This window comes from Chiloscyllium plagiosum, unplaced genomic scaffold (assembly GCF_037043375.1).
Source record: "Chiloscyllium plagiosum isolate Xiang-an unplaced genomic scaffold, Cpla_swu_hap1 HiC_scaffold_11, whole genome shotgun sequence".
Lineage (NCBI taxonomy): Eukaryota > Metazoa > Chordata > Chondrichthyes > Orectolobiformes > Hemiscylliidae > Chiloscyllium > Chiloscyllium plagiosum.
Genome location: NW_028270149.1, coordinates 19,321,446 through 19,343,122, shown reverse-complemented (window position 1 = coordinate 19,343,122; position 21,677 = coordinate 19,321,446). Strand labels below are relative to the sequence as shown.

The following is a 21,677-nucleotide window of genomic DNA, read 5'->3' as shown; positions in this document are numbered from 1 at the left end:
GAGTGAATTGACCCAAAACATTAACTCTGATTTCTCTCTACTGATGCTGTCAGACCTGCTGAGCTTTTCCAGCAATTTCTGATTTTGTTAAGCATCTGCAGATCTTTCTGTTTTTATTTTCAATTAACTAGTCAATAAGTATTAAATATGATTGGTGTACGAGAGTCAGAAGTGAAGCAAAGTCTCAGTTTAATGGATTGTAGTTTAAGGACTCACCAGGCTAGACTGAAGGAATTTTGCTTGAGTTATAAATATAGTTGTCTTGTCACTACCTCTATTGTGTTTAATATGCTGTCTGTTGCTTCAGCAAGACTTGTAACAAAGTAAGACTTCTGCTTCGAGCTTTTCAAATAGTGAGAAGCAGGTAGCAATTTTTATTTATTTCCTATTGCATTTTTAATGTTGCCCCTCTTAAGACCTAACATTTTGGGTCAATGTGCCAACCCACCTACCGTCTGACATGCTGTTGTTTGGTGAGTTGTTAGAAAGTTCGCTAGCAAAGACCAAGGTGGCATTCTCTTCCTTCACTCTGAAGAGGGAAGTGCCCTGTACCATAGGCATTTGTTCAGAGACAGTGATCTTTTGATGACATTTGATTTAGGATTATGGAGCTGTTTTAAATTGTAGACCCAAATGCATGAGAAATCTTCATCAAAATGTTGCCAGGTAGTCAGATAAAATAAATATGATTAAAAATTAATTAAATGTAAGTAAAGCTCTCATGAGTTTAGCAGCTCACTTAGTCTTGGACAACTCAGTGGCGTAATCCTCTATTTTGAGTCATTGTGTCATGACCCCAAGACCTCCTTCAGAAATTTGAACAAATAATCCAAGTTAACATTTCTGCATAGCTTGAGGAGATGCCATCCTTTAAATAAGGTGTTAGATCAAAGCCCTGTCTGTTCCTTGCAGGTTAATGTAAGAGTCAAATCATGGCATGTTTGAAGGAAGATCGTTGGTGTTCTCACAGAGCACTAGCCAACAGGCAGTCCTGAACAAACACCACCGAAGTCAACTTAGCTGATTATTTATTGTTTCTGTACAGTATACAATGCTTAATGTTAAACACTAAGCTTACAACATATTTGTTGTCTGAAGTTGGCTATGGAAGTGGATTAAGAGATTATGAATAGATGAGAAATGGCAGACATTTAAGCAGGTGTTCCATAATGCTAAGCAAAATCATCTTCTGGCCAGAATTGGTGTAGTGGACAGCCAAAAAAATTATCTCAGAGTACAACGGGACTTTGATCAGATGGGCCAGTGGATTGAGGAGTGGCAGATGGAGTTTAATTTAGATAAATGTGAGGTGCTGCACTCTGGTAAGGCAAACTGAAGCAACATTTACATATTTAATGGTGAGGTCTGGGGTGTGTTCCGAACAAAGAGACCTTGGAGTGCAGGTTCATAGTCCTTGAAAGTGGAGTCTCAGGTAAACGGGATAGTGAAGAAGACGTTTGGTAAGTTCCATTTATTGATAAGAGCATTGAGGAGAGGAGCTGGGAGGTCATATTGCAGCTGTACAAGATGTTGGTGAGGCCAATTTTGGATTATTGTGTTTAATTCTAGTCTCTTAGCTATAGGAAAGATGTGAAACTGGAAAGGGTTCAGAAAACATTTTACAAGGATGTTGCCAGAATTGGAGGTTTTGAGCTATAAGGAGAGACATATTTGTTGTCTAAAATAGGCTGGTGCTATTTTCCCTGGAACGTCTGAGGCTGAGGGACGACCTTCTAGAAGTTTATAGAATTCTGGAGGGCATCGATAGTGTGAATAGGCAAGGTCATTTCTCCAGGGTAGTATGGTCCAAAACTAGTGGGAATAGGTTGAGGGTGAGAGGGGAAAAATATAAAAGGGACCTAAGGAGCAACTTTTTCATGCAGAGGGTGATGTGTGTATGGAATGAGCTGCCAGAGGAAGTGATGAAGACTGGTACAATTACAACATTTAAAAGGCATCTGGATGGATATATGAATAGGAAGGGTTTAGCAGGCTATGGGACAAATGCTAGCAAATGGGACTAGATCTATTTAAGATATCTGGTCGGCATGGACAAGTTGGACCGAAGCGCCTCTTTCTATGCTGTATGTCTCTATGACTTTAAAATGAAAGACTGGATGAAAGAGGTGGCCTACCCTTGGTTAACAAAGGTGTTCAAGGAGAGAATCCAAACAAAAATGAAGGCATACAAAGTGATGAAAGCTAGTTGCAGGCCAGAGGATAGGGAATCTTTTTAGAAAACAGGAGCAGATGACTTAAAAAGCTAATAAACGGAGTGAAAATTGATTGGAAAGGCCATCACTGAAGAGAGGGTGCTGGGGAAGCTGAGAACTCTGAATATGGATAAAATATGGATAGACCTGATGGACTACACCCCAGAGTTCTGAAGGAGATAGCTAAGGAAATTGTGAAGGTATTGGTGATCTTTCAGGAATCACTGGAGTCAGGGAAGATCCCAGAGGACTGGAAAATGGATAACGGAACACTTCTGTTTAAAAAGGAAGGGAGGCAGAAGCCAGGAAACTATAGGCCATTTAGCCTGACCTCAATCATTAAGATTTTACAGTCCATTATTAAGAATGAGATTGCAGAGTAATTGGAAGTGGAGGAAGTGAGGACTGCAGATGCTGGAGATCAGAGCTGAAAATGTGTTGCTGGAAAAGCGCAGCAGGTCAGGCAGCATCCAAGGAGCAGGAGAATCGACGTTTCAGGCATGAGCCCTTCTTCAGGAATGAGGAAAGTGTGCCAAGCAGACTTGGCACACTTTCCTCATTCCTGAAGAAGGACTCGTGCCTAAAACGTCGATTCTCCTGCTCCTTGGATGCTGCCTGACCTGCGCTTTTCAAGTAATTGGAAGTGCAGGGTTAAATAGGATTAAGTCAGCACAGCTTCATTAAATAGAAGTCATGCCTGACAAACCTGTTAGAATTCTCAAAAGAGAGCTAGTACGCATGATGTATTTAGATTTCCAGAAGGCCTTTGAAAAAGTGCCACATGAGCGGATCTAAGTATTATGTTAGTGGAACGTACTGGCATGGCTAGAGGTTTGGCTGACTGGCAGAGAGTAGAGGTAAAGGTGTATTTTTCACGATAGCAACCAGTGACAAGTGGAGTTCTTCAGGGATCCATGTGGGAACAAATGTATTCACGTTAGACATTAGTGATCTGGACAAAGGAACTAAGGGCATTGTTGCTAAGTTTGCAGGTGACACAAGAATGGAGTGACAGGTAGTTCTGAGGCAGTAGGGATGGGTTAGGAGAGTGGGCAAAGGAGTAACAGATGGAATACGATGTGGGAAAGTGTGAGACTGTACATTTGGTAGAATAGAGGCATAGACGTTTTTCTAAATGGGGAAAAGCTTTGGAAATTTGAAGCACAAAGACACTGAAGAGTTCTAGTTCAGGCCTCTCAAGGTTAACATGCAGGTTCAGTTGGTGGATAGGAAGGCAAATGAAATGTTTGCATTTATTTTGAGAGGGCTGGAATACAAGAGTAGGGACATACTGCTGAGGCTGTGTAAAGCTCTGCTCAGATTGCATTTGGAATATTGTGAGCAGTTTTGGGCCTTGTAGCTAAGGAAAGCATTGGATGGGGTCTAGAGGAGGTTTACAAGAATGATCCTGAAATGAAAGGCTAGCCATATGAATGGTTGAGGACACTGGGTAGGATATGGGGACTTCTGATTGGAATTCACAGAATAACGAGAAGCCTGGATAGAGTGGATGTGGAGAAGATATTGCCACAGAGATTAGGACCCGAGAACACAGCCTCAGAATGAAGGAACTCCTTTTAGAACTGAGATAAGGAGGAATTTCTTCAGTTCGAGGGGGCTTAACAGGTTAGATCTTGGGAAGGTGCCTTCACTAGTTAGGGAATCTCGAAATAGGGACCATAGTTGTAGAATAAGGGGACACTCATTTAATATTCAGATTTGAAGGAATTTCTTCTGAGTGGTGAATATCTGAAATTTATTTACCCCAGAACATTATGGAGGTTAAGTCGCTGAAAGCATTTTAAGAAGAGGTGAATAGACTTTTGAAGTATCTGAGAGTTAAGTATTTATGAGGTCATAGTATAAAAGAAGAATTGTGAATCAACCATGATCTTATAGAATGCTGGGCAGGACTTGATGGGCTGAATGATCTACTGCTACTATTTGTGTTGTTCTTGTGTACATAAGGAATGCTCAATGAATGTATATTTTATTTCCACAAGTGGATTTACTAGATGTGAGCATAAGAGGTACAGTTAGCAAGTTTGCGGATGACACCAAAACTGGAGATGTAGTGGACAGCGAAGAAGGTTACCTCTGATTACAATGGAATCTTGATCAGATGGGCCAATGGGCTGAGAAGTGGCAGATGGAGTTTAATTCAGATAAATGCGAGGTGCTGCGTTTTGGGAATTTCAGAACAGAAATGCGGAGACATTTCTTCAGCCAGAGAGTGGTGGGCCTGTGGAATTCATTGCCACGGAGTGCAGTGGAAGCCGGGACGCTAAATGTCTTCAAGGCCGAGATTGATAGATTCTTGTTGTCTAGAGGAATTAAGGGCTACGGGGAGAACGCTGGTTAGTGGAGCTGAAATGCGCATCAGCCATGATTGAATGGCGGAGTGGACTCGATGGGCCGAATGGCCTTACTTCCACTCCTATGTCTTATGGTCTTATGGTCTTATGGGAAAGCAAATCTTAGCAGGACTTATACACTTAATGGTAAGTTCCTAGGGAGTGTTGCTGAACAAAGAGACCTTGGAGTGCAGGTTCATAGCTCCTTGAAAGTAGATTCGCAGGTAGATAGGATAGTGAAAAAGGCGTTTGGTATACTTTCCTTTATTGGTCAGAGTATTAAGTATAGGAGTTGGGAGGTCATGTTGCGGCTGTACAGGATATTGGTGAGGCCACAGTTGGAATATTGTGTGCAATTCTGGTCTCCTTCCTGGTGACCTTATAGAGATTTATAAAATTATGAGGGGCATGGATAGGATAAATAGACAAAGTCTTTTCCCTGGGGTGGGGAGTCCAGAACTACAAGGCATAGGTTTAGGGTGAGAGGGGAAAGATATAAGAGACCTGAGGGGCAACGTTTTCACAGAGGGTGGTACGTGTATGGAATGAGCTGCCAGAGGAAGTGGTGGAGGCTTGTACAATTGCAACATTCAAAAGGCATCTGAATGGATATATGAATAGGAAGAGTTTGGAAGGATATGGGCCGGTTGCTGGTAGGTGAGACTAGATTGGGTTGAGATATCTGGTCGGCATGGATGACTTGGACCGAAGGGTCTGTTTCCGTGCTGTACATCTCTATGACTCTCTGATGCTACTGCTGTAAATAAAGAGCAACAAAGCCTTGAACTTGTAAACCAGACTTGTAGAATTAGTTTTAAAGTTGTGTAGCATGAACCAGCTAATGCTAATCTGTTTAGCATTTTATTTGAGTATTTCTCTGTAAAATGCTTTATTGATGCAATTCCTTCTGTTGTGAGAGATTTCTGTTTAAAGACACAAGTGTGCTTGCAACCCTTTGAAATGAAGGTAGGAGTTCCATCAACAGTTGTCACCAGATAAAGCGGCTTCTTTTGTTCCATAACCCAATCAGTGAAGCAGATGTAGCTACGTACCATCAACATCGCCTTCAGAATTTTTTTATCAGTTATTAAAGAAATTCCATTCTTACATTAGTAGTTGTTAAGTCTCACTGCACAGATTCTCTTAGGCTTTGACTAATACAGATATTATAATAAATCTGTCAGGTTGATCTACAAAATGTGCTTTTCTTTATGAGCCTGCATAGAAGAACATGGAATTTGCGAGAATTAACAGTATCCATTTTTGTTTAGAAAAGCAGTTGAAAATAATCCTAGAAAATTGTCAATCAAGCAGACCATTTAGAGTATCAATAACAGAAATTATAAGCACTTGACATTCCTTTACCTTGTGCAATAAAGCTTGAACTCTTAGTCAAGCCTCATTAATGCATTTTTGTTAGAGACAATTATGAATTGGGGTTTTAGATTAGATTAGATTAGATTACTTACAGTGTGGAAACAGGCCTTTCGGTCCAACAAGTCCACACCGCCCCGCCGAAGCGCAACCCACCCATACCCCTACGTTTACCCCTTACCTAACACAACGGGCAATTTAGCATGGCCAATTCACCTGACCTGCACATCTTTGTGACTGTGGGAGGAAACCGGAGCACCCGGAGGAAACCCACACAGACACTGGGAGAACGTGCAAACTCCACACAGTCAGTCGCCTGAGGCGGGAATTGAACCCGGGTCTCTGGCGCTGTGAGGCAGCAGTGCTAACCACTTGCCGCCGTGCTTTTTTTTAAGCATTTCAACACATTGTAACCATTCAGCTCATTAATATGTACAAAGTATATATAGTGAATAGCAATGGAAGACAGGAAAGGAATAGGGATGGGTGGGGGCAAGAGTTGTCATGGAGAGGATGTAGGTAGGACCTTGCGGCGTTGTCTTTCAAAAACATCCTGAATCCTTCTCAGAGAGGCCATTAGCCAGGAGTCATGGGGAGGCTGATCTGACTCCAGGAAAATGGTCAGGGTGGTGCAGTAAGACGCCCATCCCTGCAATGGTGCTGGCCAGGTTGAGAGAGCAACATGCAAGTTTGCAACCTGAACCTATTCCTCTGCCAGCTTGAATTGGGCCAATTGGAATCTTGGAATGAGGTTTAACGGCCATTTTGAGGTAGGTCCAGAGTTCTTGCTTATGATACCATGAAAATTCAAATTGTTAAAAAAATGATCTCTTTGGATTCATGAAAGCAATCTGCCTACTTTGGTTGAATGCCATCCATGATCATTAAGAAAGCGAAGGTGCAAACAATATTATGTATTTGATTGAGAAAAAGTATTTGATAAGGTTTCACATTGCGGTAATGGCCAAGGTAAAGTGAAACAGAATAGAATGCAAAGTGTAACACCAAACAGACCATGGTTTGAGAAAACAAAATGAAAGATAAACATTAGTGGGAATGCCTCAAGTTGAAAATAGATTAATTAGAGAGATTAAAGACATTCATTTGATTAGGCTTGTGATCCTTAGTATTTTAATATGTATGAATCATTTAGGTGTGTGAATGTTGACATATGTCCAAATTTACAAATGATACCAAAGTTAGGAAGCAGATCATATAATGAAGAATACCACAATGCCAATTAAAAGGATTTGGATCTTTTACAAAAGCAAGATTGCTTCGATAACTGGGACAGAAGGAGGTTGGAACAGCTTTCACTGTAGTTAAATGTAAGATAATTAACGTTGTAGCAAGGAAACAAAAAATTAGTGTGCATTAAATGGAGCAGAGCTGATTAAGAAACCTAGGGGATGAAATGACTTCTGAAAATAGAATCACATTGAAGGCAAAATTGTTATTTTTTTCATTAAAGCTATTAATAGGAGACATTTCACCTGCCACAGGGATTCTGACGCAGCTCTCTATGAAGGTTGTCAGTATTGTGTATGGTTGAGATTTTTTCGGTGGTTCATAAGGCACTTTTTTTTTAAATTATGAAATCTGGGTTTTGCTGGCTAGGCCATCATTTGTTGCCCATCGTCAATTGCCCTGGAGAAGGAATGGTGATGTATTTCTAAGCCAGGGTGATATCTGACTTGCCAGGAAACTTGAAGTGGTAGAGGTTGGTTTTTTTTTTTGGAAGGTATCATTTAAGGATTTGGTGAGTTGCTGCATTGCATCTCGTAGATGGTCCAACCTGCTGTCACTGTACATTGGTGGAGAGAGTGAACGTTGAAGGGATGGGATGGGATGCCGATCAGGTTGATTGCTCTGTCCCTAATGACAACAAGCCTCTTGTGTTGCTGGGTCTACATATCCTGGAAAGTGGAGTTTGTTCCCTCACATTGTGCCTTGTAGATGGTGGACAGGGTCTGAGGAGTCAGAATGGGAGTTGCTTCCTGCAGAATTCTCAACATTTAACCTATTTTTGTAGCCATGATTATATGTGGCTAGTCAAGTTCAGTTCCTAGTTTATGCCCCCACGATGTGATGATGGGAGTTCCCACGATAGCAACACCACTGAATGAGAAGGGCATATGGTTGGATTCTACCTTGTTGAAAATGGTCATTGCCTGGCTTTTGTGTGGCGTGAATGTTACTTCTTACAATTCATCCCAAATCTGGACATTGACCAGGTCTTCCTGAATGTGGGACGCACTGCTTCAGAAGATGAGGAGCAATGAATGAGATTTAGCAATCTGCAATGATGCACTATCCCAATCACAACCATCTTCCTTTGTGCTGGTTATGATTCCAATCAGTAGAGAGATTTCGCCCCCACCCAACCTCCAATTGATTTCAGTTTTGCTGAATTCTGCAATGTTACCTTCAATCAAAGATTGCCTTGATGTCAAATGCAGTCACTCTCACCTCACCTCTGAAATTCTGTCCATGCTTGAATCAAAGGCTGGCACAGTCAGTGATGCCCAAATCCCATGAACAAAAAATTCTAAGAATGTTATTGCTGCATAAGTGCCACTTGACGGAGCCGTCAATGACACATTCCAACACCTTGCTGTTGATTTCAGAGTAGATGGATGGATGATATATGTCTGGATTGGATTTGTCCAGCTTTTTGTGGAAGAGGTATACCTTGGCAACCTCCTACATTGTTAGAAAGACACCAGTACTGTCACTGGACTGGAATGGCTGAATTGCATTAAGCGAAGAATTAAGAACTTCTGAGGAGATTGTTTATTATTTAAATGGAAAAGAAAATTGCTGGACAAACTCGGAAGGTCAGGCAGCAGTCATGGACAGAAACAGAGTTAAATGTTTCAGGCTGAGATGACATTCTAACAGAACTATTGAGGGGCAGAAATGTAGGTTGATTGAGTCAGTGGAAAGTCAGTGGTAGGATGGAGTGCAGAAGAGAGTAAATAACAAAAGTGAGTGGTAACACCTATAGTATGGTGAAGCTGGAATAGCCGCAGAGAACCCTTTCCTATTTGATAGAGACAACTGGTGGTAGTTTAATCAGAAGGTCACCATACGTTAGGTGAGATCGAGAACACAGGACCTTCATGGTAAACTCACTCAGTACTGGAATTGAATCTGTGCTGTTCGTATCACTCTGTATTGCAAACTTGCCACCCAGTCAACTGAACTAACCTACCTCCTTCTAGAGATATAGTACAGAAACAAATGTTGTGTCCAAAAGAGATGTGAATGGTTAGATGGCAACCATCTGAATGCAATGTGAAGGGATAAAGAAAGGATCAAAAAGACCAACAAATCAAACCAAAAAGGACATGTGGTGCTGAATCTTGGGTTTTTTTTTGACTAAGTGTGTATTGTTCTGAGTTTGGAGTGATTTTTTCCCCCCCCCCCCCCCAATTTGGCCAAGTGAGTTTTCTCACTAAATCTTACCAAACTCACTATCAATTGCTATTCTGGACCCTAGGGCAAGTATCACATCTGATTTCCATCATGTTAATAGTACATGCCATTCCTGGAGTAACAGGCCAGTCACCGGATATCCCAGAATTGACCAGCATTCATGGCAGAGGCACCATCTTTAGAAGCTGATTGTGCCCATTGTCAATTACCTTTTCCACTCCACCAACCTTCCCTCTGATTCCTCACACTGTCTCTCCTACCATCGCTATTGCATGCAATATCTTCCCACTCTCCTTTACCCTACCCCTACCTGCAACACCACTAACCTTCCATGCCCTCTGCTGCCACCTTACTCTCTTGGAACACTTACCCGTTTTCACCAAAAGCAATAACTTTGCCACCCACTTTCATCTTCCATTATACCTGCCTTTCTCTCATTTCTTTGGAAAAAAAGCCCATTATAGGGCAAAAAGAGTCAAGATGGTTGATATGCTGTCCATGATTCGGCTCCTCCCTCCTTATGAGGAGGGAATCCTGAGACCGTTGGCCCCAAACAAGGCCTGGGCTAGTACCAGAGGTTGCCTTAACAGTGCCAGGACCCCCTGAGAGACGTTGGCCCCTTGATTTCGCTGAGGTCTGCTGATGACTATAGCAAGCTTCCTGATTTTCATTGTCTGTGCTATGTAGCACAGCAAATGTCAGTAATACAAGTCTGTTGAGAGGTGACCTGATAGAAGTGTATAAAATAATGTGAGGTATAGATAGAGTTAATAGTAGTTGTCTTTTCCCTAGGATGTGGGATATCAAGACAAGGGGGCACATTTTTAAGATGAGAGGAGAGATTTAAAAAAGACATAGGGGCAATGTTTTTTTTATATAGAGGGTAGTTTGCATCTGGCATGAGGAAGTGGTAGATGTGAGTACAGTTACAACATTTAAAAGGCATTTAGGTAAGTACATGAATAGAAAAGATTTGGAGGGAAATAGGTGAGGAGCACATAGGTGAGACGAGTTTAGTTTGGAAAAATATTCGGCATGGATTGGTTGGACTGGAAGGGTAGGTTTTCATATGGTATCTCTGGCTGAGGGGGCAAAGTGCAAAAGGACAGGTCAGTACTGGGTTGTCAAATGACAAGTAATATTTGCACCATATGCCCAACAATGACCATATAAAACAAGAATGTATCTAACAATCTTTGACCTTCAATGGCAGTACCATTGCTGAATTCCCCACTGTCTTATCCTGGAGATTACCTTTGACTTGAATCTGAATTGGGTGAGCCACATGAATTCAGTGACTACAAGAGTAGGTCAGAGACTAGGAATGCTGCTGCAAGTAAGTCACCTGATTTCCCCAAAGCTGTCTGTCATCTACGAGGCAGAATTCAGGAATGTGATGGAACACTCCCTACTTGTCTGGATGCATAAAGCTCCAACAACACTCAAGAAGCTTGATACCATCCAGGACAAAGCAGCTTGCTTGATTTGCACCACATCCACTTCCTCCACTTGACACACAGTAACAGCAGTGTGTGCCATATACAAGATGCACAACAGAAAGGCACCAAGGCTCCTTAAACAGCATCTTCCAAACCCATGACAACTTACACTTAGAAGGACAAGGGCAGCAAGTAAGTGGGAACACCACCACCTGCAAGTTCCCTTCCAAGCCAAGCACCATCCTGACTTGTAAATACATCACCACTCCTTCATTGTCACTGGGTAAAAATTCTGGAACTTCCTTTTGAACAGCACTGGTGTCTCTGCACCCCATAAATGGCAGTGGTTCAAGAAGGAAACACTTTTACTCAAGCATCAAAAAGTGGGCAATGTTTGCTGGCCCAGCCAGTGACTCTCTCATCTGAGTGACAAATAAACAGAAGCCACCTTGGAAGCTGTACAAAGACAGTACTTCCTTTTCTGACATGCTATTCAAATACATTGAACAGTGTGAAATTTCTGCAGCAACATCTTTGATGTGTAAACTTTTGTAATTACTGGTATACATTTCAGTGTTACATACCCATTAAATGATAGATTTATGTTAACTACTGCCAAATCATCTTAATGGAACCGAATAAAAATAACTTTTATAAATGTAAAATCTCATTCCTTCAATTTGTAGTTGTTTTTTAGGACAGAATTGCCCAAACTTTCCACATTTCAATCTTTCTGGGGTGGGAGGGGACATGTGGAAAACAAGCTAATTTCAGAAAATTTACCACAACAGTAAGTATGAATTTCAGAAAGCAAAATTGAAAGCAATAAAGCAATGATTAAAATGACCAATTAATTAAAGAACTGTCCATTTTTAAAAATGCCAAGCAACAGAGGTAACTAACTAAATTCTTTGTCTTTTTGTTTAAGAAGCAGCTACACAGAGGAAATACTCGGGCCAGTCAGACGGAGGGGGACAGGAGTTGTGTTTAATTAACACTGACCTTGGTTTGCCTCTGATGGGGCACCCATAATTTGGTGGAACTCACATGGAAGTGGTTTTCCTGTGCTTTCACCCACACAAATGCCCCACTGTGACCCACTCACGAATGCCCCAGTCACTCACCCACTCAGCAATCTGCCAAATCACTCACCCAGTCCCTAATTATTCATTCACTCAGTTATCTATCTAGCCCAGCTTGACTGTCATTTCTCTCCTCCCCAAGCCATTGTTTCCTGAAAGCCTCCCAATCCCAGTCATACACTTACTGCTGCTTCAGGCCTTGGGTTGAGTTAAGTTGCTCACCTTTGTTGCTCGCTGCTCCTCCAGGCAATGCCTGCTCGTCTTCCACATTTGATACTGATAAGTTCAGTAGTGACTGGTCAACTGTCTGATGAAACCCAACTTTGGCTGTTCCTACCAGCGACATTTGAAGAGTCACACCGATTAAACCTGTGATTTGCAGGTGAATCCACAGTTTAAATTCTCACAGAATCAATTGTGTTGTATGGATAAGTTCAGAACCTACACTATATGACGTAGCATCGCAGTGGTTTTCAATACTGTTGTTATTTTTTTTTAAGTTTGCTAGTCGAACAAGGGCATTGCTGGCTGTTTCAGGATTTATTGCCAGTTCCTAACTGCCCTATAGAAAGTGGTAGTGAGCTGCCATCTTAATTCAATGCAAATGACTGCTGTAGGTAGGTCCATAATGCTGTCGTAGGGAATCCCAGACACCCCCAACCCCGCAAAGGACACTGGAGGAATGGTAATAATATTTACAATTAAGGTGGTGAAGTGGCTGGGAGGGGAACTTGCAGGTGGTAGTGTTCCCATGTATCCTCCGTTCTTGCCCTTCTAGATGGTAAAGGTCATGCGTTTGGAAGGTGCTGTAGTTGGACTGTTGGTGAATTTCTGCAGTGCACTCTGTAGATATTACACACTGCTACTGAGCATCGGTGGTGGAGGGATTGGTTGTTTGTGGATGTAGTGCCAGTCAAGTGGGCTGCTTTGTCCAGGATGGTGTTAGGCAGCTTGAGTATTGGAGCTGCACTCATCGACACAAATGTGGAATATTCCATCACACCATTAGCATTTTGCCTTCTATGCACTGTTGGCAAGCTTCCCAGCAACATTTCCAACAAAGCAAGGGATTTTCAGAGACATTTGTGTCATTAATTAAATACTGGACTTTATTCTACCCAGTACTGGATTTATCTAACATTTGGAAAGGCAATAGCCTAGTGGCCTTATCTCTAGACTGTTAATCCAGAGACTCAGGTAATGTTCTGGGGATGTGGGTTCGAATCCCACCATGGTAGATGGTGTAATTTGAACTCAGTAAAATCTGGAAATAAGAGTCTAATGATGACCATGAATCTATTGTCGATTGTTGAGGGAAACAACCCATCTGGTTCACTGATACCTTTTAGGGAAGGAATCTGCCGTCCTCACCTGGTCTGGCTCACGTGTGACTCCAGACCCACAGCAATGTGGTTAACTCTTAACTGCCCTCTGGGCAATTAGGGATTCCTGTTGATGAGTTACACTATCAAGTGTGCTGCAATCTCCCCATTATCAGATCGGGCCCAGAGATTTGCATTACACATATCTCTGTGCAGCACTGATGCCCGTGGTCTTCATAACTTAATCAAATTAAATTTGCACCTGCCATGCACTTAACTGAGGTCCTAATAGAAGCCACACAATCCAGTACTTTTGTCATGTTCGCTAAATTCTTTTCAGGCCTCCATGGTGCAGCAATAACATGCATCAAACTATGACTCAATGCTCCCTTAGTATTCCTGACACAAATACATTTTCATTGTCCATGGTGCCTGCTGTCCAAATGCAACCCTTTCTGATAAAATGGTAAAAGAGAGGGTTTGACACTGAGCCCATGTGGAGGATATCAGAGTCACAATCAACTAAGTAAAAATGCACTTGAGAGGACTTTTTTGTTTTGATTCATTCACAGGAAAAGGGCATCGCTGGCTAGGCAAGCATTCATTGTCCATCCCAGAGAGCAGTTAAGAGTCAATTACATTGTTGTGGGTCTGGAATCGCATGCAGTCCAGACTAGATAAGGATGGCAGTTTCCTTCCCTAAAAGACATTAATGAACCAGATGGGTTCTTTTTTTTTCCCCCCTGACAGTTGCTTCATGGTCATCATTAGACTCGTAATTCCAGATTTTTATTAAATACAAATTCCACCATCTGCCATGGAGGGATATGAACCCAGCTCCCTGGAACATTACCTGGGTCCTCTGGATTAACAGTCCAGCAATAATACCACTAGGCCATGCCCTCTTCTTTTGGAGGAAATTATATATGATCAGAATTAATAGAAGGCCAAGGACAAGATTGATTTTTGTTTTTCATTGATAACACATCGATAGACCAGTGAAGATTTGATCTTTTTGGTTTACGAACCACGTTTCTTTCCCTCTGTCTTGTGGATGTGGTGATACTCCTCTCTCCGGTTCTGCCCTGATTAGCTGTTCGCTCATTATAAATGCAGAGCTTTCGGACAGGGACGTTCCATGCGCACGCAACTAACCTCTTTTGAATACTTGCACTGACTGATTAGTGCAAAGTAAGGTATGAAATCAAGGACTGGAACTTCTCCAAGATTCAAACATAGCCTCTTTAAATCCATTAGGTTAAGTGGTGAACTTAAGGTCCTCATGTGGACGCTGAGGCAATAGTTAAGCCATTAGGCTTCACTTCAAGGTGAATTAGAAACAGTATAAATTATGTAACCTCGTCTCAATCATTGCTGTTTGTACCAGGCTAATACTCCCTTGACAAAAGCAAAGTACTACAGATGTTGGAAGTCTGAAATATAAACTGGAAATACTCAGAAGGTCTGGTGGTATCTGTGGAGAGAGAAACTGAATTAGCAATTCAGATCAATTTATCGTCAATTACACTGCTGTAGCATTACTACAAGTCACAACCAGAGACTTTTCCATTTGAGATAATACAACTTTTGGTCATGCTAAATACTTTTGAGTCAAATGTAGCTGTCTGTATGTCTTTGTTTTCGATGTATTTATCTGGCTGTCAAGACAGTCCGTTCATCCAGAATAAGTGCTGCTTTCTGATTTAATTCTGTTGATTGTGCATTAGGTAACTTAATCTGTCCCGACCATGATAATGACTTGTACAAGGGATCTCTTCACCGACTGATAGTGTTTTGCGCTTGAACTAAGTCACCGAATTGTTATGGCATGGAAGCAGGCCATTCAGCCCATTGTGCCTGCACTGATTCTGTTACTCAGTGCCAATCTCCTGTCTTTTCCGCACATCACTTCTATTCAAATAATTACCACTGCCATCTTGAATGCCTCAATTGAACTGCCGCCACCAAATGTTGGAAATGGGCTGAGTGTAGATAACACAGATGTTTGATAGATTCCAGTCTTAGAACTAATCATTGATTTAAGGAGTGCAGCTTTATGCTCTAAACACTTAGAATTTTGTGCTTTCACACTATTCTTGAAAGTATCTGCCTTGAGTTTACTGTAAGGGAAAGTTTGCAGGATTATTCAGAAACAGTACGGCTAATTGGATAAATCTCCTCTTCAAAGATCTGGCATTGGTGCATTGGTCTGAATGGCATTTCCTCCATCGTATGAGCAGATGTGGGGGATGTTTGCACCCTTTACCACTCCTCAAATACTGAAGTAGTCCATGCTGTCATACAGCAACACCTGTATAACATTCAGGCTTGGGCTGAAAAGGGACAAGTAATATTCAAATCACTTAAGTGCCAGGCAATGACTGTCTTCAATAAGGGAGAATCAAACCCTCACTCCTTGGTATTTAATGGCTTTGCTGTCACTGAATCTGCCACTATCAATCTCCTGGGGGTTTCCATTGACTAGAAACTGAACTGGACCAGCCATGTAAATATTTTCACTTCAAGAGCAGGTCAGAGGCTGGGAATTATGTGACGAGCAACTCTCACATCTTGGCTTTGTAAAGTCTGTCACCATCTAAAGGCACAAATCGGGACTGAGATGGAATACACTCCATTTGCCTGGAGACTGTAGCTCCAACAACATTCAAGAGGGTCAGCACCAGCCAGGACAAAGCACTCCATTTGATTCATGTGCCATTGAATATGTTTACATTCACTCACTCCACTAATGATGGACAATGGCCGCAGTGTGTACCATTTACAGGAATGCAATGCAACAACTTAGCAAGGCTCCCTCAGTGTCTTCTAACCCCATGACATGTCCAGAAGAACAAAGAGAGCAGATATCCAGGAACACCACCTGCAAGTTTCCCTCCAAGCCACTCACCATCCTGACTTGGAAAAATATTGCTTCTCCTTCACTTGTCATTAGGTCAAATTCCTGGAATCTCCTTCCTAACAACATTGTCAGTGTATCTACAATTTCAGATTAATAATTTTACACATGCATTGTCTGTTTGAGCACAAGTTACAAATGGCATTTATTGAAATACATGCAATGTCCCCATTTGTGGTCCCCTTTCTTTTCACCTAACTACTGAAATGGTTAACTCTTTTTTTCAGTGTATTCAAGGCAGTGTTTCAAATGGTCATGCAATCCATTTCATTGTGTTTTTCAAAACAAAGCATAAAAGTTGTTTTAGTATTTGAATGTTCTACCCAGGCAGGGATTTCTTTTGTGTAATAATGTACGTTCTGTTTCTGTAGCTGGTGGCATCGATCGTGTTCATCAGTTTTGGTGTAGTAGCATCTTTCTGTTGTGCCATTGTAGATGGTGTATTTGCTGCCAGACACATCGTGAGTATAACTTCTTTCTACTGGTGTTGTTTTGCCAAAGAGATGCATTGTTACCAGTGTTTGCTTCCATAATACCTTATGTTTTAAAGCACTTGAAACATATCTGTCTTCTAGTGATCTTTAGGCACTTACTGCTGAAGAATCCTAACATAAATTCATAAGGACAATCACCAGAAAAAAAACTTTACATAATACATGTATATTTCCAAATTTACAGGATTACTTGAGAGAGTCTTGTTTCAGGAATGCACGGTTTGTGCAGCATTTCTGGTGGTAATTTGTAGATGAGATGGAGATAAATGGGAATTGAATACAAAAGTAGGGAGATTATGCTTCAATTATACAAGGCTCTAATAGACCCCCACTTTAATATTAGGCACATTCTTGCTCACCATATTTAAGGAAGCATATAAATGCTTTGGAGGCAGTTCAGAAGAGGTGAACTAAACAAATACTTGGAACAAGTGGGTTGTCTTGCAAGGAAAGGTTGGATAGGTTTGGCTTGTATTTGCCAGAGTTTTGAAGAATAAGTCGCAAGTTGATTGAAACGTACAAAATCCTGAAGGGTCTTGAGAGGATGGCTGTCTCCCCTTCTTGAGGAATATAGAACTGAGCAGTTAGCTGTTTCAAAATCAGGGGCTGCTCATTTGAAATAAAGGTGTGAAGGTGCCAGTGTTGGACTAGGGTGGACAAAGTTAAAACATTGCACAACACCAGGTTATAGTCCAACAGGTTTGTTTGCAAGCACTAGCTTTTGGAGTGCTGCTCCTTCACCAGGTAGCTACCTGATGAAGGGGCGGCGCTCCAAAAACTTGTACTTCCAAATAAATCTATTGGACCATAACATAGTGTTGTGTGATTTTTAACTTTTGAAACAAAGATGAGGCAAATTTATTCTTAGAGGGTCGTGAGTCTTTGGAACTTTCTCCCTGAAAGGGTGGTGGAAGCAGAGCCCTGGAAGTATTTTTTTGAGCCAGATATGTTTAGATTCTTGTGGACCAATGGGGTGAAAGATTATCAGGGATAGGCAAGAATGTGGATTTGAAGTTAGACTCCGATCAGCCACTATTTTATTGAATGGTAGAGCAGGCTAGAGTGGCTGAATGGCCTACTCCTGCTCTTGATTTGTTTTTTCTTCATGTAAATTATGGAAATGAAGAAGTCTAGGGTAAATATTCTGTGGTTGTATTCTGCCTTTTGCACATGCACAATTTTATTTCTGAGCCCAAACAGAGACTATCAAAATTCTGCTTTTATGAATCTGTTGTATAGACATTCACTCTCTTTTCTGTTATTTTATTCTAAATTAATTCTTTTTAATCTTTTAACTTGAACAGTTTGTCTTCTGAACAAAAAGTGGATCCCTTCATTCAAGTACTGTCCAATGATTATTCACCTACTTAGTCACTTCATTTTAAAGGCGAAACTTGCTTTGCTTTTTACAAAGGGCCATTAATACAGTTGCAGGAAGGTCAATTAACAAACTGCTCACTGAAGGGAAATGCTGGAATAATGGTAATGTAGTTGAGCTGGTAACTTCACAGGCCCAGCCTAATATTCTGATGGATGCGTTCAAATCTCACCATGGCAACTGGTGAAAGTTAAATTCAGTTAGTGATAGCCAGTCAGTGACAAGCATGACTCACGAGTGAATGAAACAAAATTAATGAAATGTATGGATTGAGAGCTAACCTCGATGTTGGCCGTGAAACTGTCACTTTTTTTTTGTCATTTTAAAAACCCATCTGGTTGTGAATGCCCTTTCGACGATGTAACTTCCTGTCCTTACCTGGTCTGACCCATATGTGTCTCCAGAGCCACAGCAATGTGACTGACTCTTAACAGCATTCCGAAATGGTTAAGCAAGCCATTCAGTTTCTGACAATGAGTTACAGATGCTGACTTTACCTGCAATGCTTACATTCTCATATTTTTTTTTAAATGATGGCTCTCAAATCTTTAGCAGCAGACTGAGTTTCCACTCATAATGTCACCTTTTGAATCCTAACTTCCGCTAAATTCAATATCACTGGAGAAATGGCTTCTCATAGAGTCAGAGATGTATGGCACAGAAACACACCCTTTGGTCCTACTCGTCCATGCTGACCAGATATCCTACATTTTGTCCCATTTGTCAGCGTTCGGCCCATATCCCACTAAACCCATCCTCTTCATGTACTCATTCAGATGCCTTTTAAATGTTGTAATTGTATCAGCCTCCACCACGTTCTCTGGCAGTTAATTCCATACAGGCATCACCCTCTGCATGAAAAAGTTGCCATGTAGGTCCATTCTATATCTTTCTCCTCTCACCTTAAATCTATGCCCTCTACTTTTGGACTCCCCTACCGTGGGGAAAAGATGTTGGCTATTCATCTTCTCCATGCCCATCATGATTTTATAAACCTCAATAAGATCACCCTTCATCTTCGATGCTCCAGGGAAAATAGCCCCAGCCTATTCAGCTTCTCCCTATAACTCAAAACCTTCAATTTTGGCAATGTCCATGCATAGGTAGGCTATTTATTGGGCTGAATGTGTCTTTGGATTGAGAAGAAAGCAATAGTGAAATACTCTTTTTGTCAGTCTTGAAGTTCCATTGCACAGTATTCATGAAGAGCTTCAGGTAGTCTTCCTTTTTTGCATTGGATTTCCTAAAATTGGTAGCTCCATTACAGGCCATTTACTCTTTAGTGATTATGTTCCACACAAGCAGCATAACCCTAAGCTCCTGCCATGTTCTTTTCTTACCCCTCCCCGCAATTATCAATACGTAAAGTTGTCATGGTCTGTGCTTCCATTTCAACGTGCCTCACACTCCTATGTGTAAACAGCCATTTTCCCTCTTCGTTGTCTGAAATACTTCCATTTAATCTTGTTTTTTTTTGTCTCTTTGGTTTAGAACCTTCAGTCACTGCAAAGCTACTTTCCATCTATATTGGTCCCTCCCTTACATTTTCATAATTTGAAACAACTTCTTCAAATTGTCCCTTTCTTGTAAAAATTACCAAATATTTTTGAACCTTCATATTTGTAGAATAATAATTTATTGTCCCTTGTATTTTTACAAAAAATACAGTGAAAAGCATTTAAGTTGCTCCACTCCGGTGCCCATATTAATAGCGCCTGCCAGCCAGCACCCTAGTGAATCTCAACCAAACCCCCTCTCTGATATCAGCATCCTTCCCATGTAACACTCTAATTGTGGTCTTGCTAAAGGCTTGTTTTGATTCACCTCTGAATCTGTATTTTAATATTCTAAACATTTTGCTATTTGACCTAAAAAAAAAACCTGAAAAAGGAACAGCTGTTACAACCAGAAATTTTTCCTGTCCTCCATCTTGGATTACCATTATGTCTCACAAACTTGATTGAGTTTTTTGAAGAGGTAACAAAGAGGATTAATGAGGGCAGAGTGGTAGATGTGATCTACATGGACTTCAGTAAGGCGTTCGACAAGGTTCCCCATGCGAAACCGCTTAGCAAGGTGGTAAAGACAAGCCACGGAACTATAGACCAGTGAGCCTGATGTTGGTGGTGGGCAAGTTGTTGGAGGGAATCCTGAGGGACAGCATGTACATGTATTTGGAAAGGCAAGGACTGATTAGGGATAGTCAACATGGCTTTGTGCGTGGGAAATCATGTCTCTCAAACTTAATTGAGCTTTTTGAAGAAGTAACAAAGAGGATTGATGAGGGCAGAGCAGTAGATGTGATCTAAATGGACTTCAATAAGGTGTTCGACAAGGTTCCCCATGGGAGACTGATTAGCAAGGTTAGATCTCATGGAATACAGGGAGAACTAGGCATTTGGATACAGAACTGGCACAAAGGTAGAAGACAGAGGGTGGTGGTGGAGGGTGATTTTTCAGACTGGAGGCCTGTGACCAGTGGAGTGCCACAAGGATCAGTGCTGGGTCCTCTACTTTTTATCATAAATGATTTGGATGTGAGCATAAGAGGTACAGTAAGTAAGTTTGCAGATGACACCAAAATTGGAGGTGCAGTGGACAGCGAAGAGGGTTACCTCAGATTACTACAGGATCTTGACCAGATGGGCCAATGGGCTGAGAAGTGGCAGATGGAGTTTAATTCAGATAAATGCGAGGTGCTGCATTTTGGAAAGCAAATCTTAGCAGGACTTATACACTTCATGGTAAGGTCCTAGGGAGTGTTGCTGAACAAAGAGACCTTGGAGTGCAGGTTCATAGCTCCTTGAAAGTGAAATCACAGGTAGATAGGATAGTGAAGGCGCTGTTTGGTATGCTTCCCTTTATTGGTCAGAGTATTGAGTATAGGGGTTGGGAGGTCATGTTACGGCTATACAGGACATTGGTTAGGCCACTGTTGGAATATTGCGTGCAATTCTGGTCTCCTACCTCTCGGAAAGATGTTGTGAAACTTGAAAAGGTTCAGAAGAGATTTAAAAGGGTGTTGCCAGGGTTGGAGGATTTGAGCTATAGGGAGAGGCTGAACAGGCTGGGTCTGTTTTCCCTGGAGTGTCGGAAGCTGAGGGGTGACCTTATAGAGATTTACAAAATTATGAGGGGCACGGATAGGGTAAGTAGGCAGAGTCTTTTTCCTGGGGTCGGGGAGTCCAGAACTGGAGGGCATAGGTTTAGGGTGAGAGGAGAAAGATATAAAAGAGACTTCGGGGCAACCTTTTCAGAGGTTGGTACCTGTATAGAATGAGCTGCAAGAGGAAATGGTGGAGGCTGGTACAATTGCAACATTTAAGAGGCATTTGGACGGGTATATGAATAGGAAGGGTTTGGAGGGATATGGGCTGGGTGCTGGCAGGTGGGACTAGATTGGGTTGGGATATCTGGTCGGCATGGACGGGTTGGACGGAAGGGTCTGTACATCTCTGATTCTATGACTCTATAATACAGGGAGAACTCACCATTTGGATACAGAAGTGGCTCAAAGGTAGAAGACAGAAGGTGGTGGTGGAGGATTGTTTTCCGACTGGAGGCCTGTGACCAGTGGAATGCCACAAGGATCGGTGCTGGGTCCACTACTTTTGGGCATTTAGAAAAATTATTTGGATGTGAGCATAAGATATAGTTAGTAAATTT

At 41.6% G+C, this 21,677-nt stretch overlaps 1 protein-coding gene across 1 annotated transcript in view; it reads left to right on the top strand.

Annotated features, from left to right (window-relative positions):
* The window catches only part of tmem255a (transmembrane protein 255A), a 75,903-nt gene that overhangs the window by 4,040 nt on the left and 50,186 nt on the right, over nucleotides 1-21,677 (top strand). Inside the window, exon 4 of the mRNA XM_043705071.2 lies at nucleotides 16,511-16,600. Coding sequence (XP_043561006.1) covers nucleotides 16,511-16,600 — 90 coding nt within the window. The remainder of the gene's footprint in view (nucleotides 1-16,510; nucleotides 16,601-21,677) is intronic.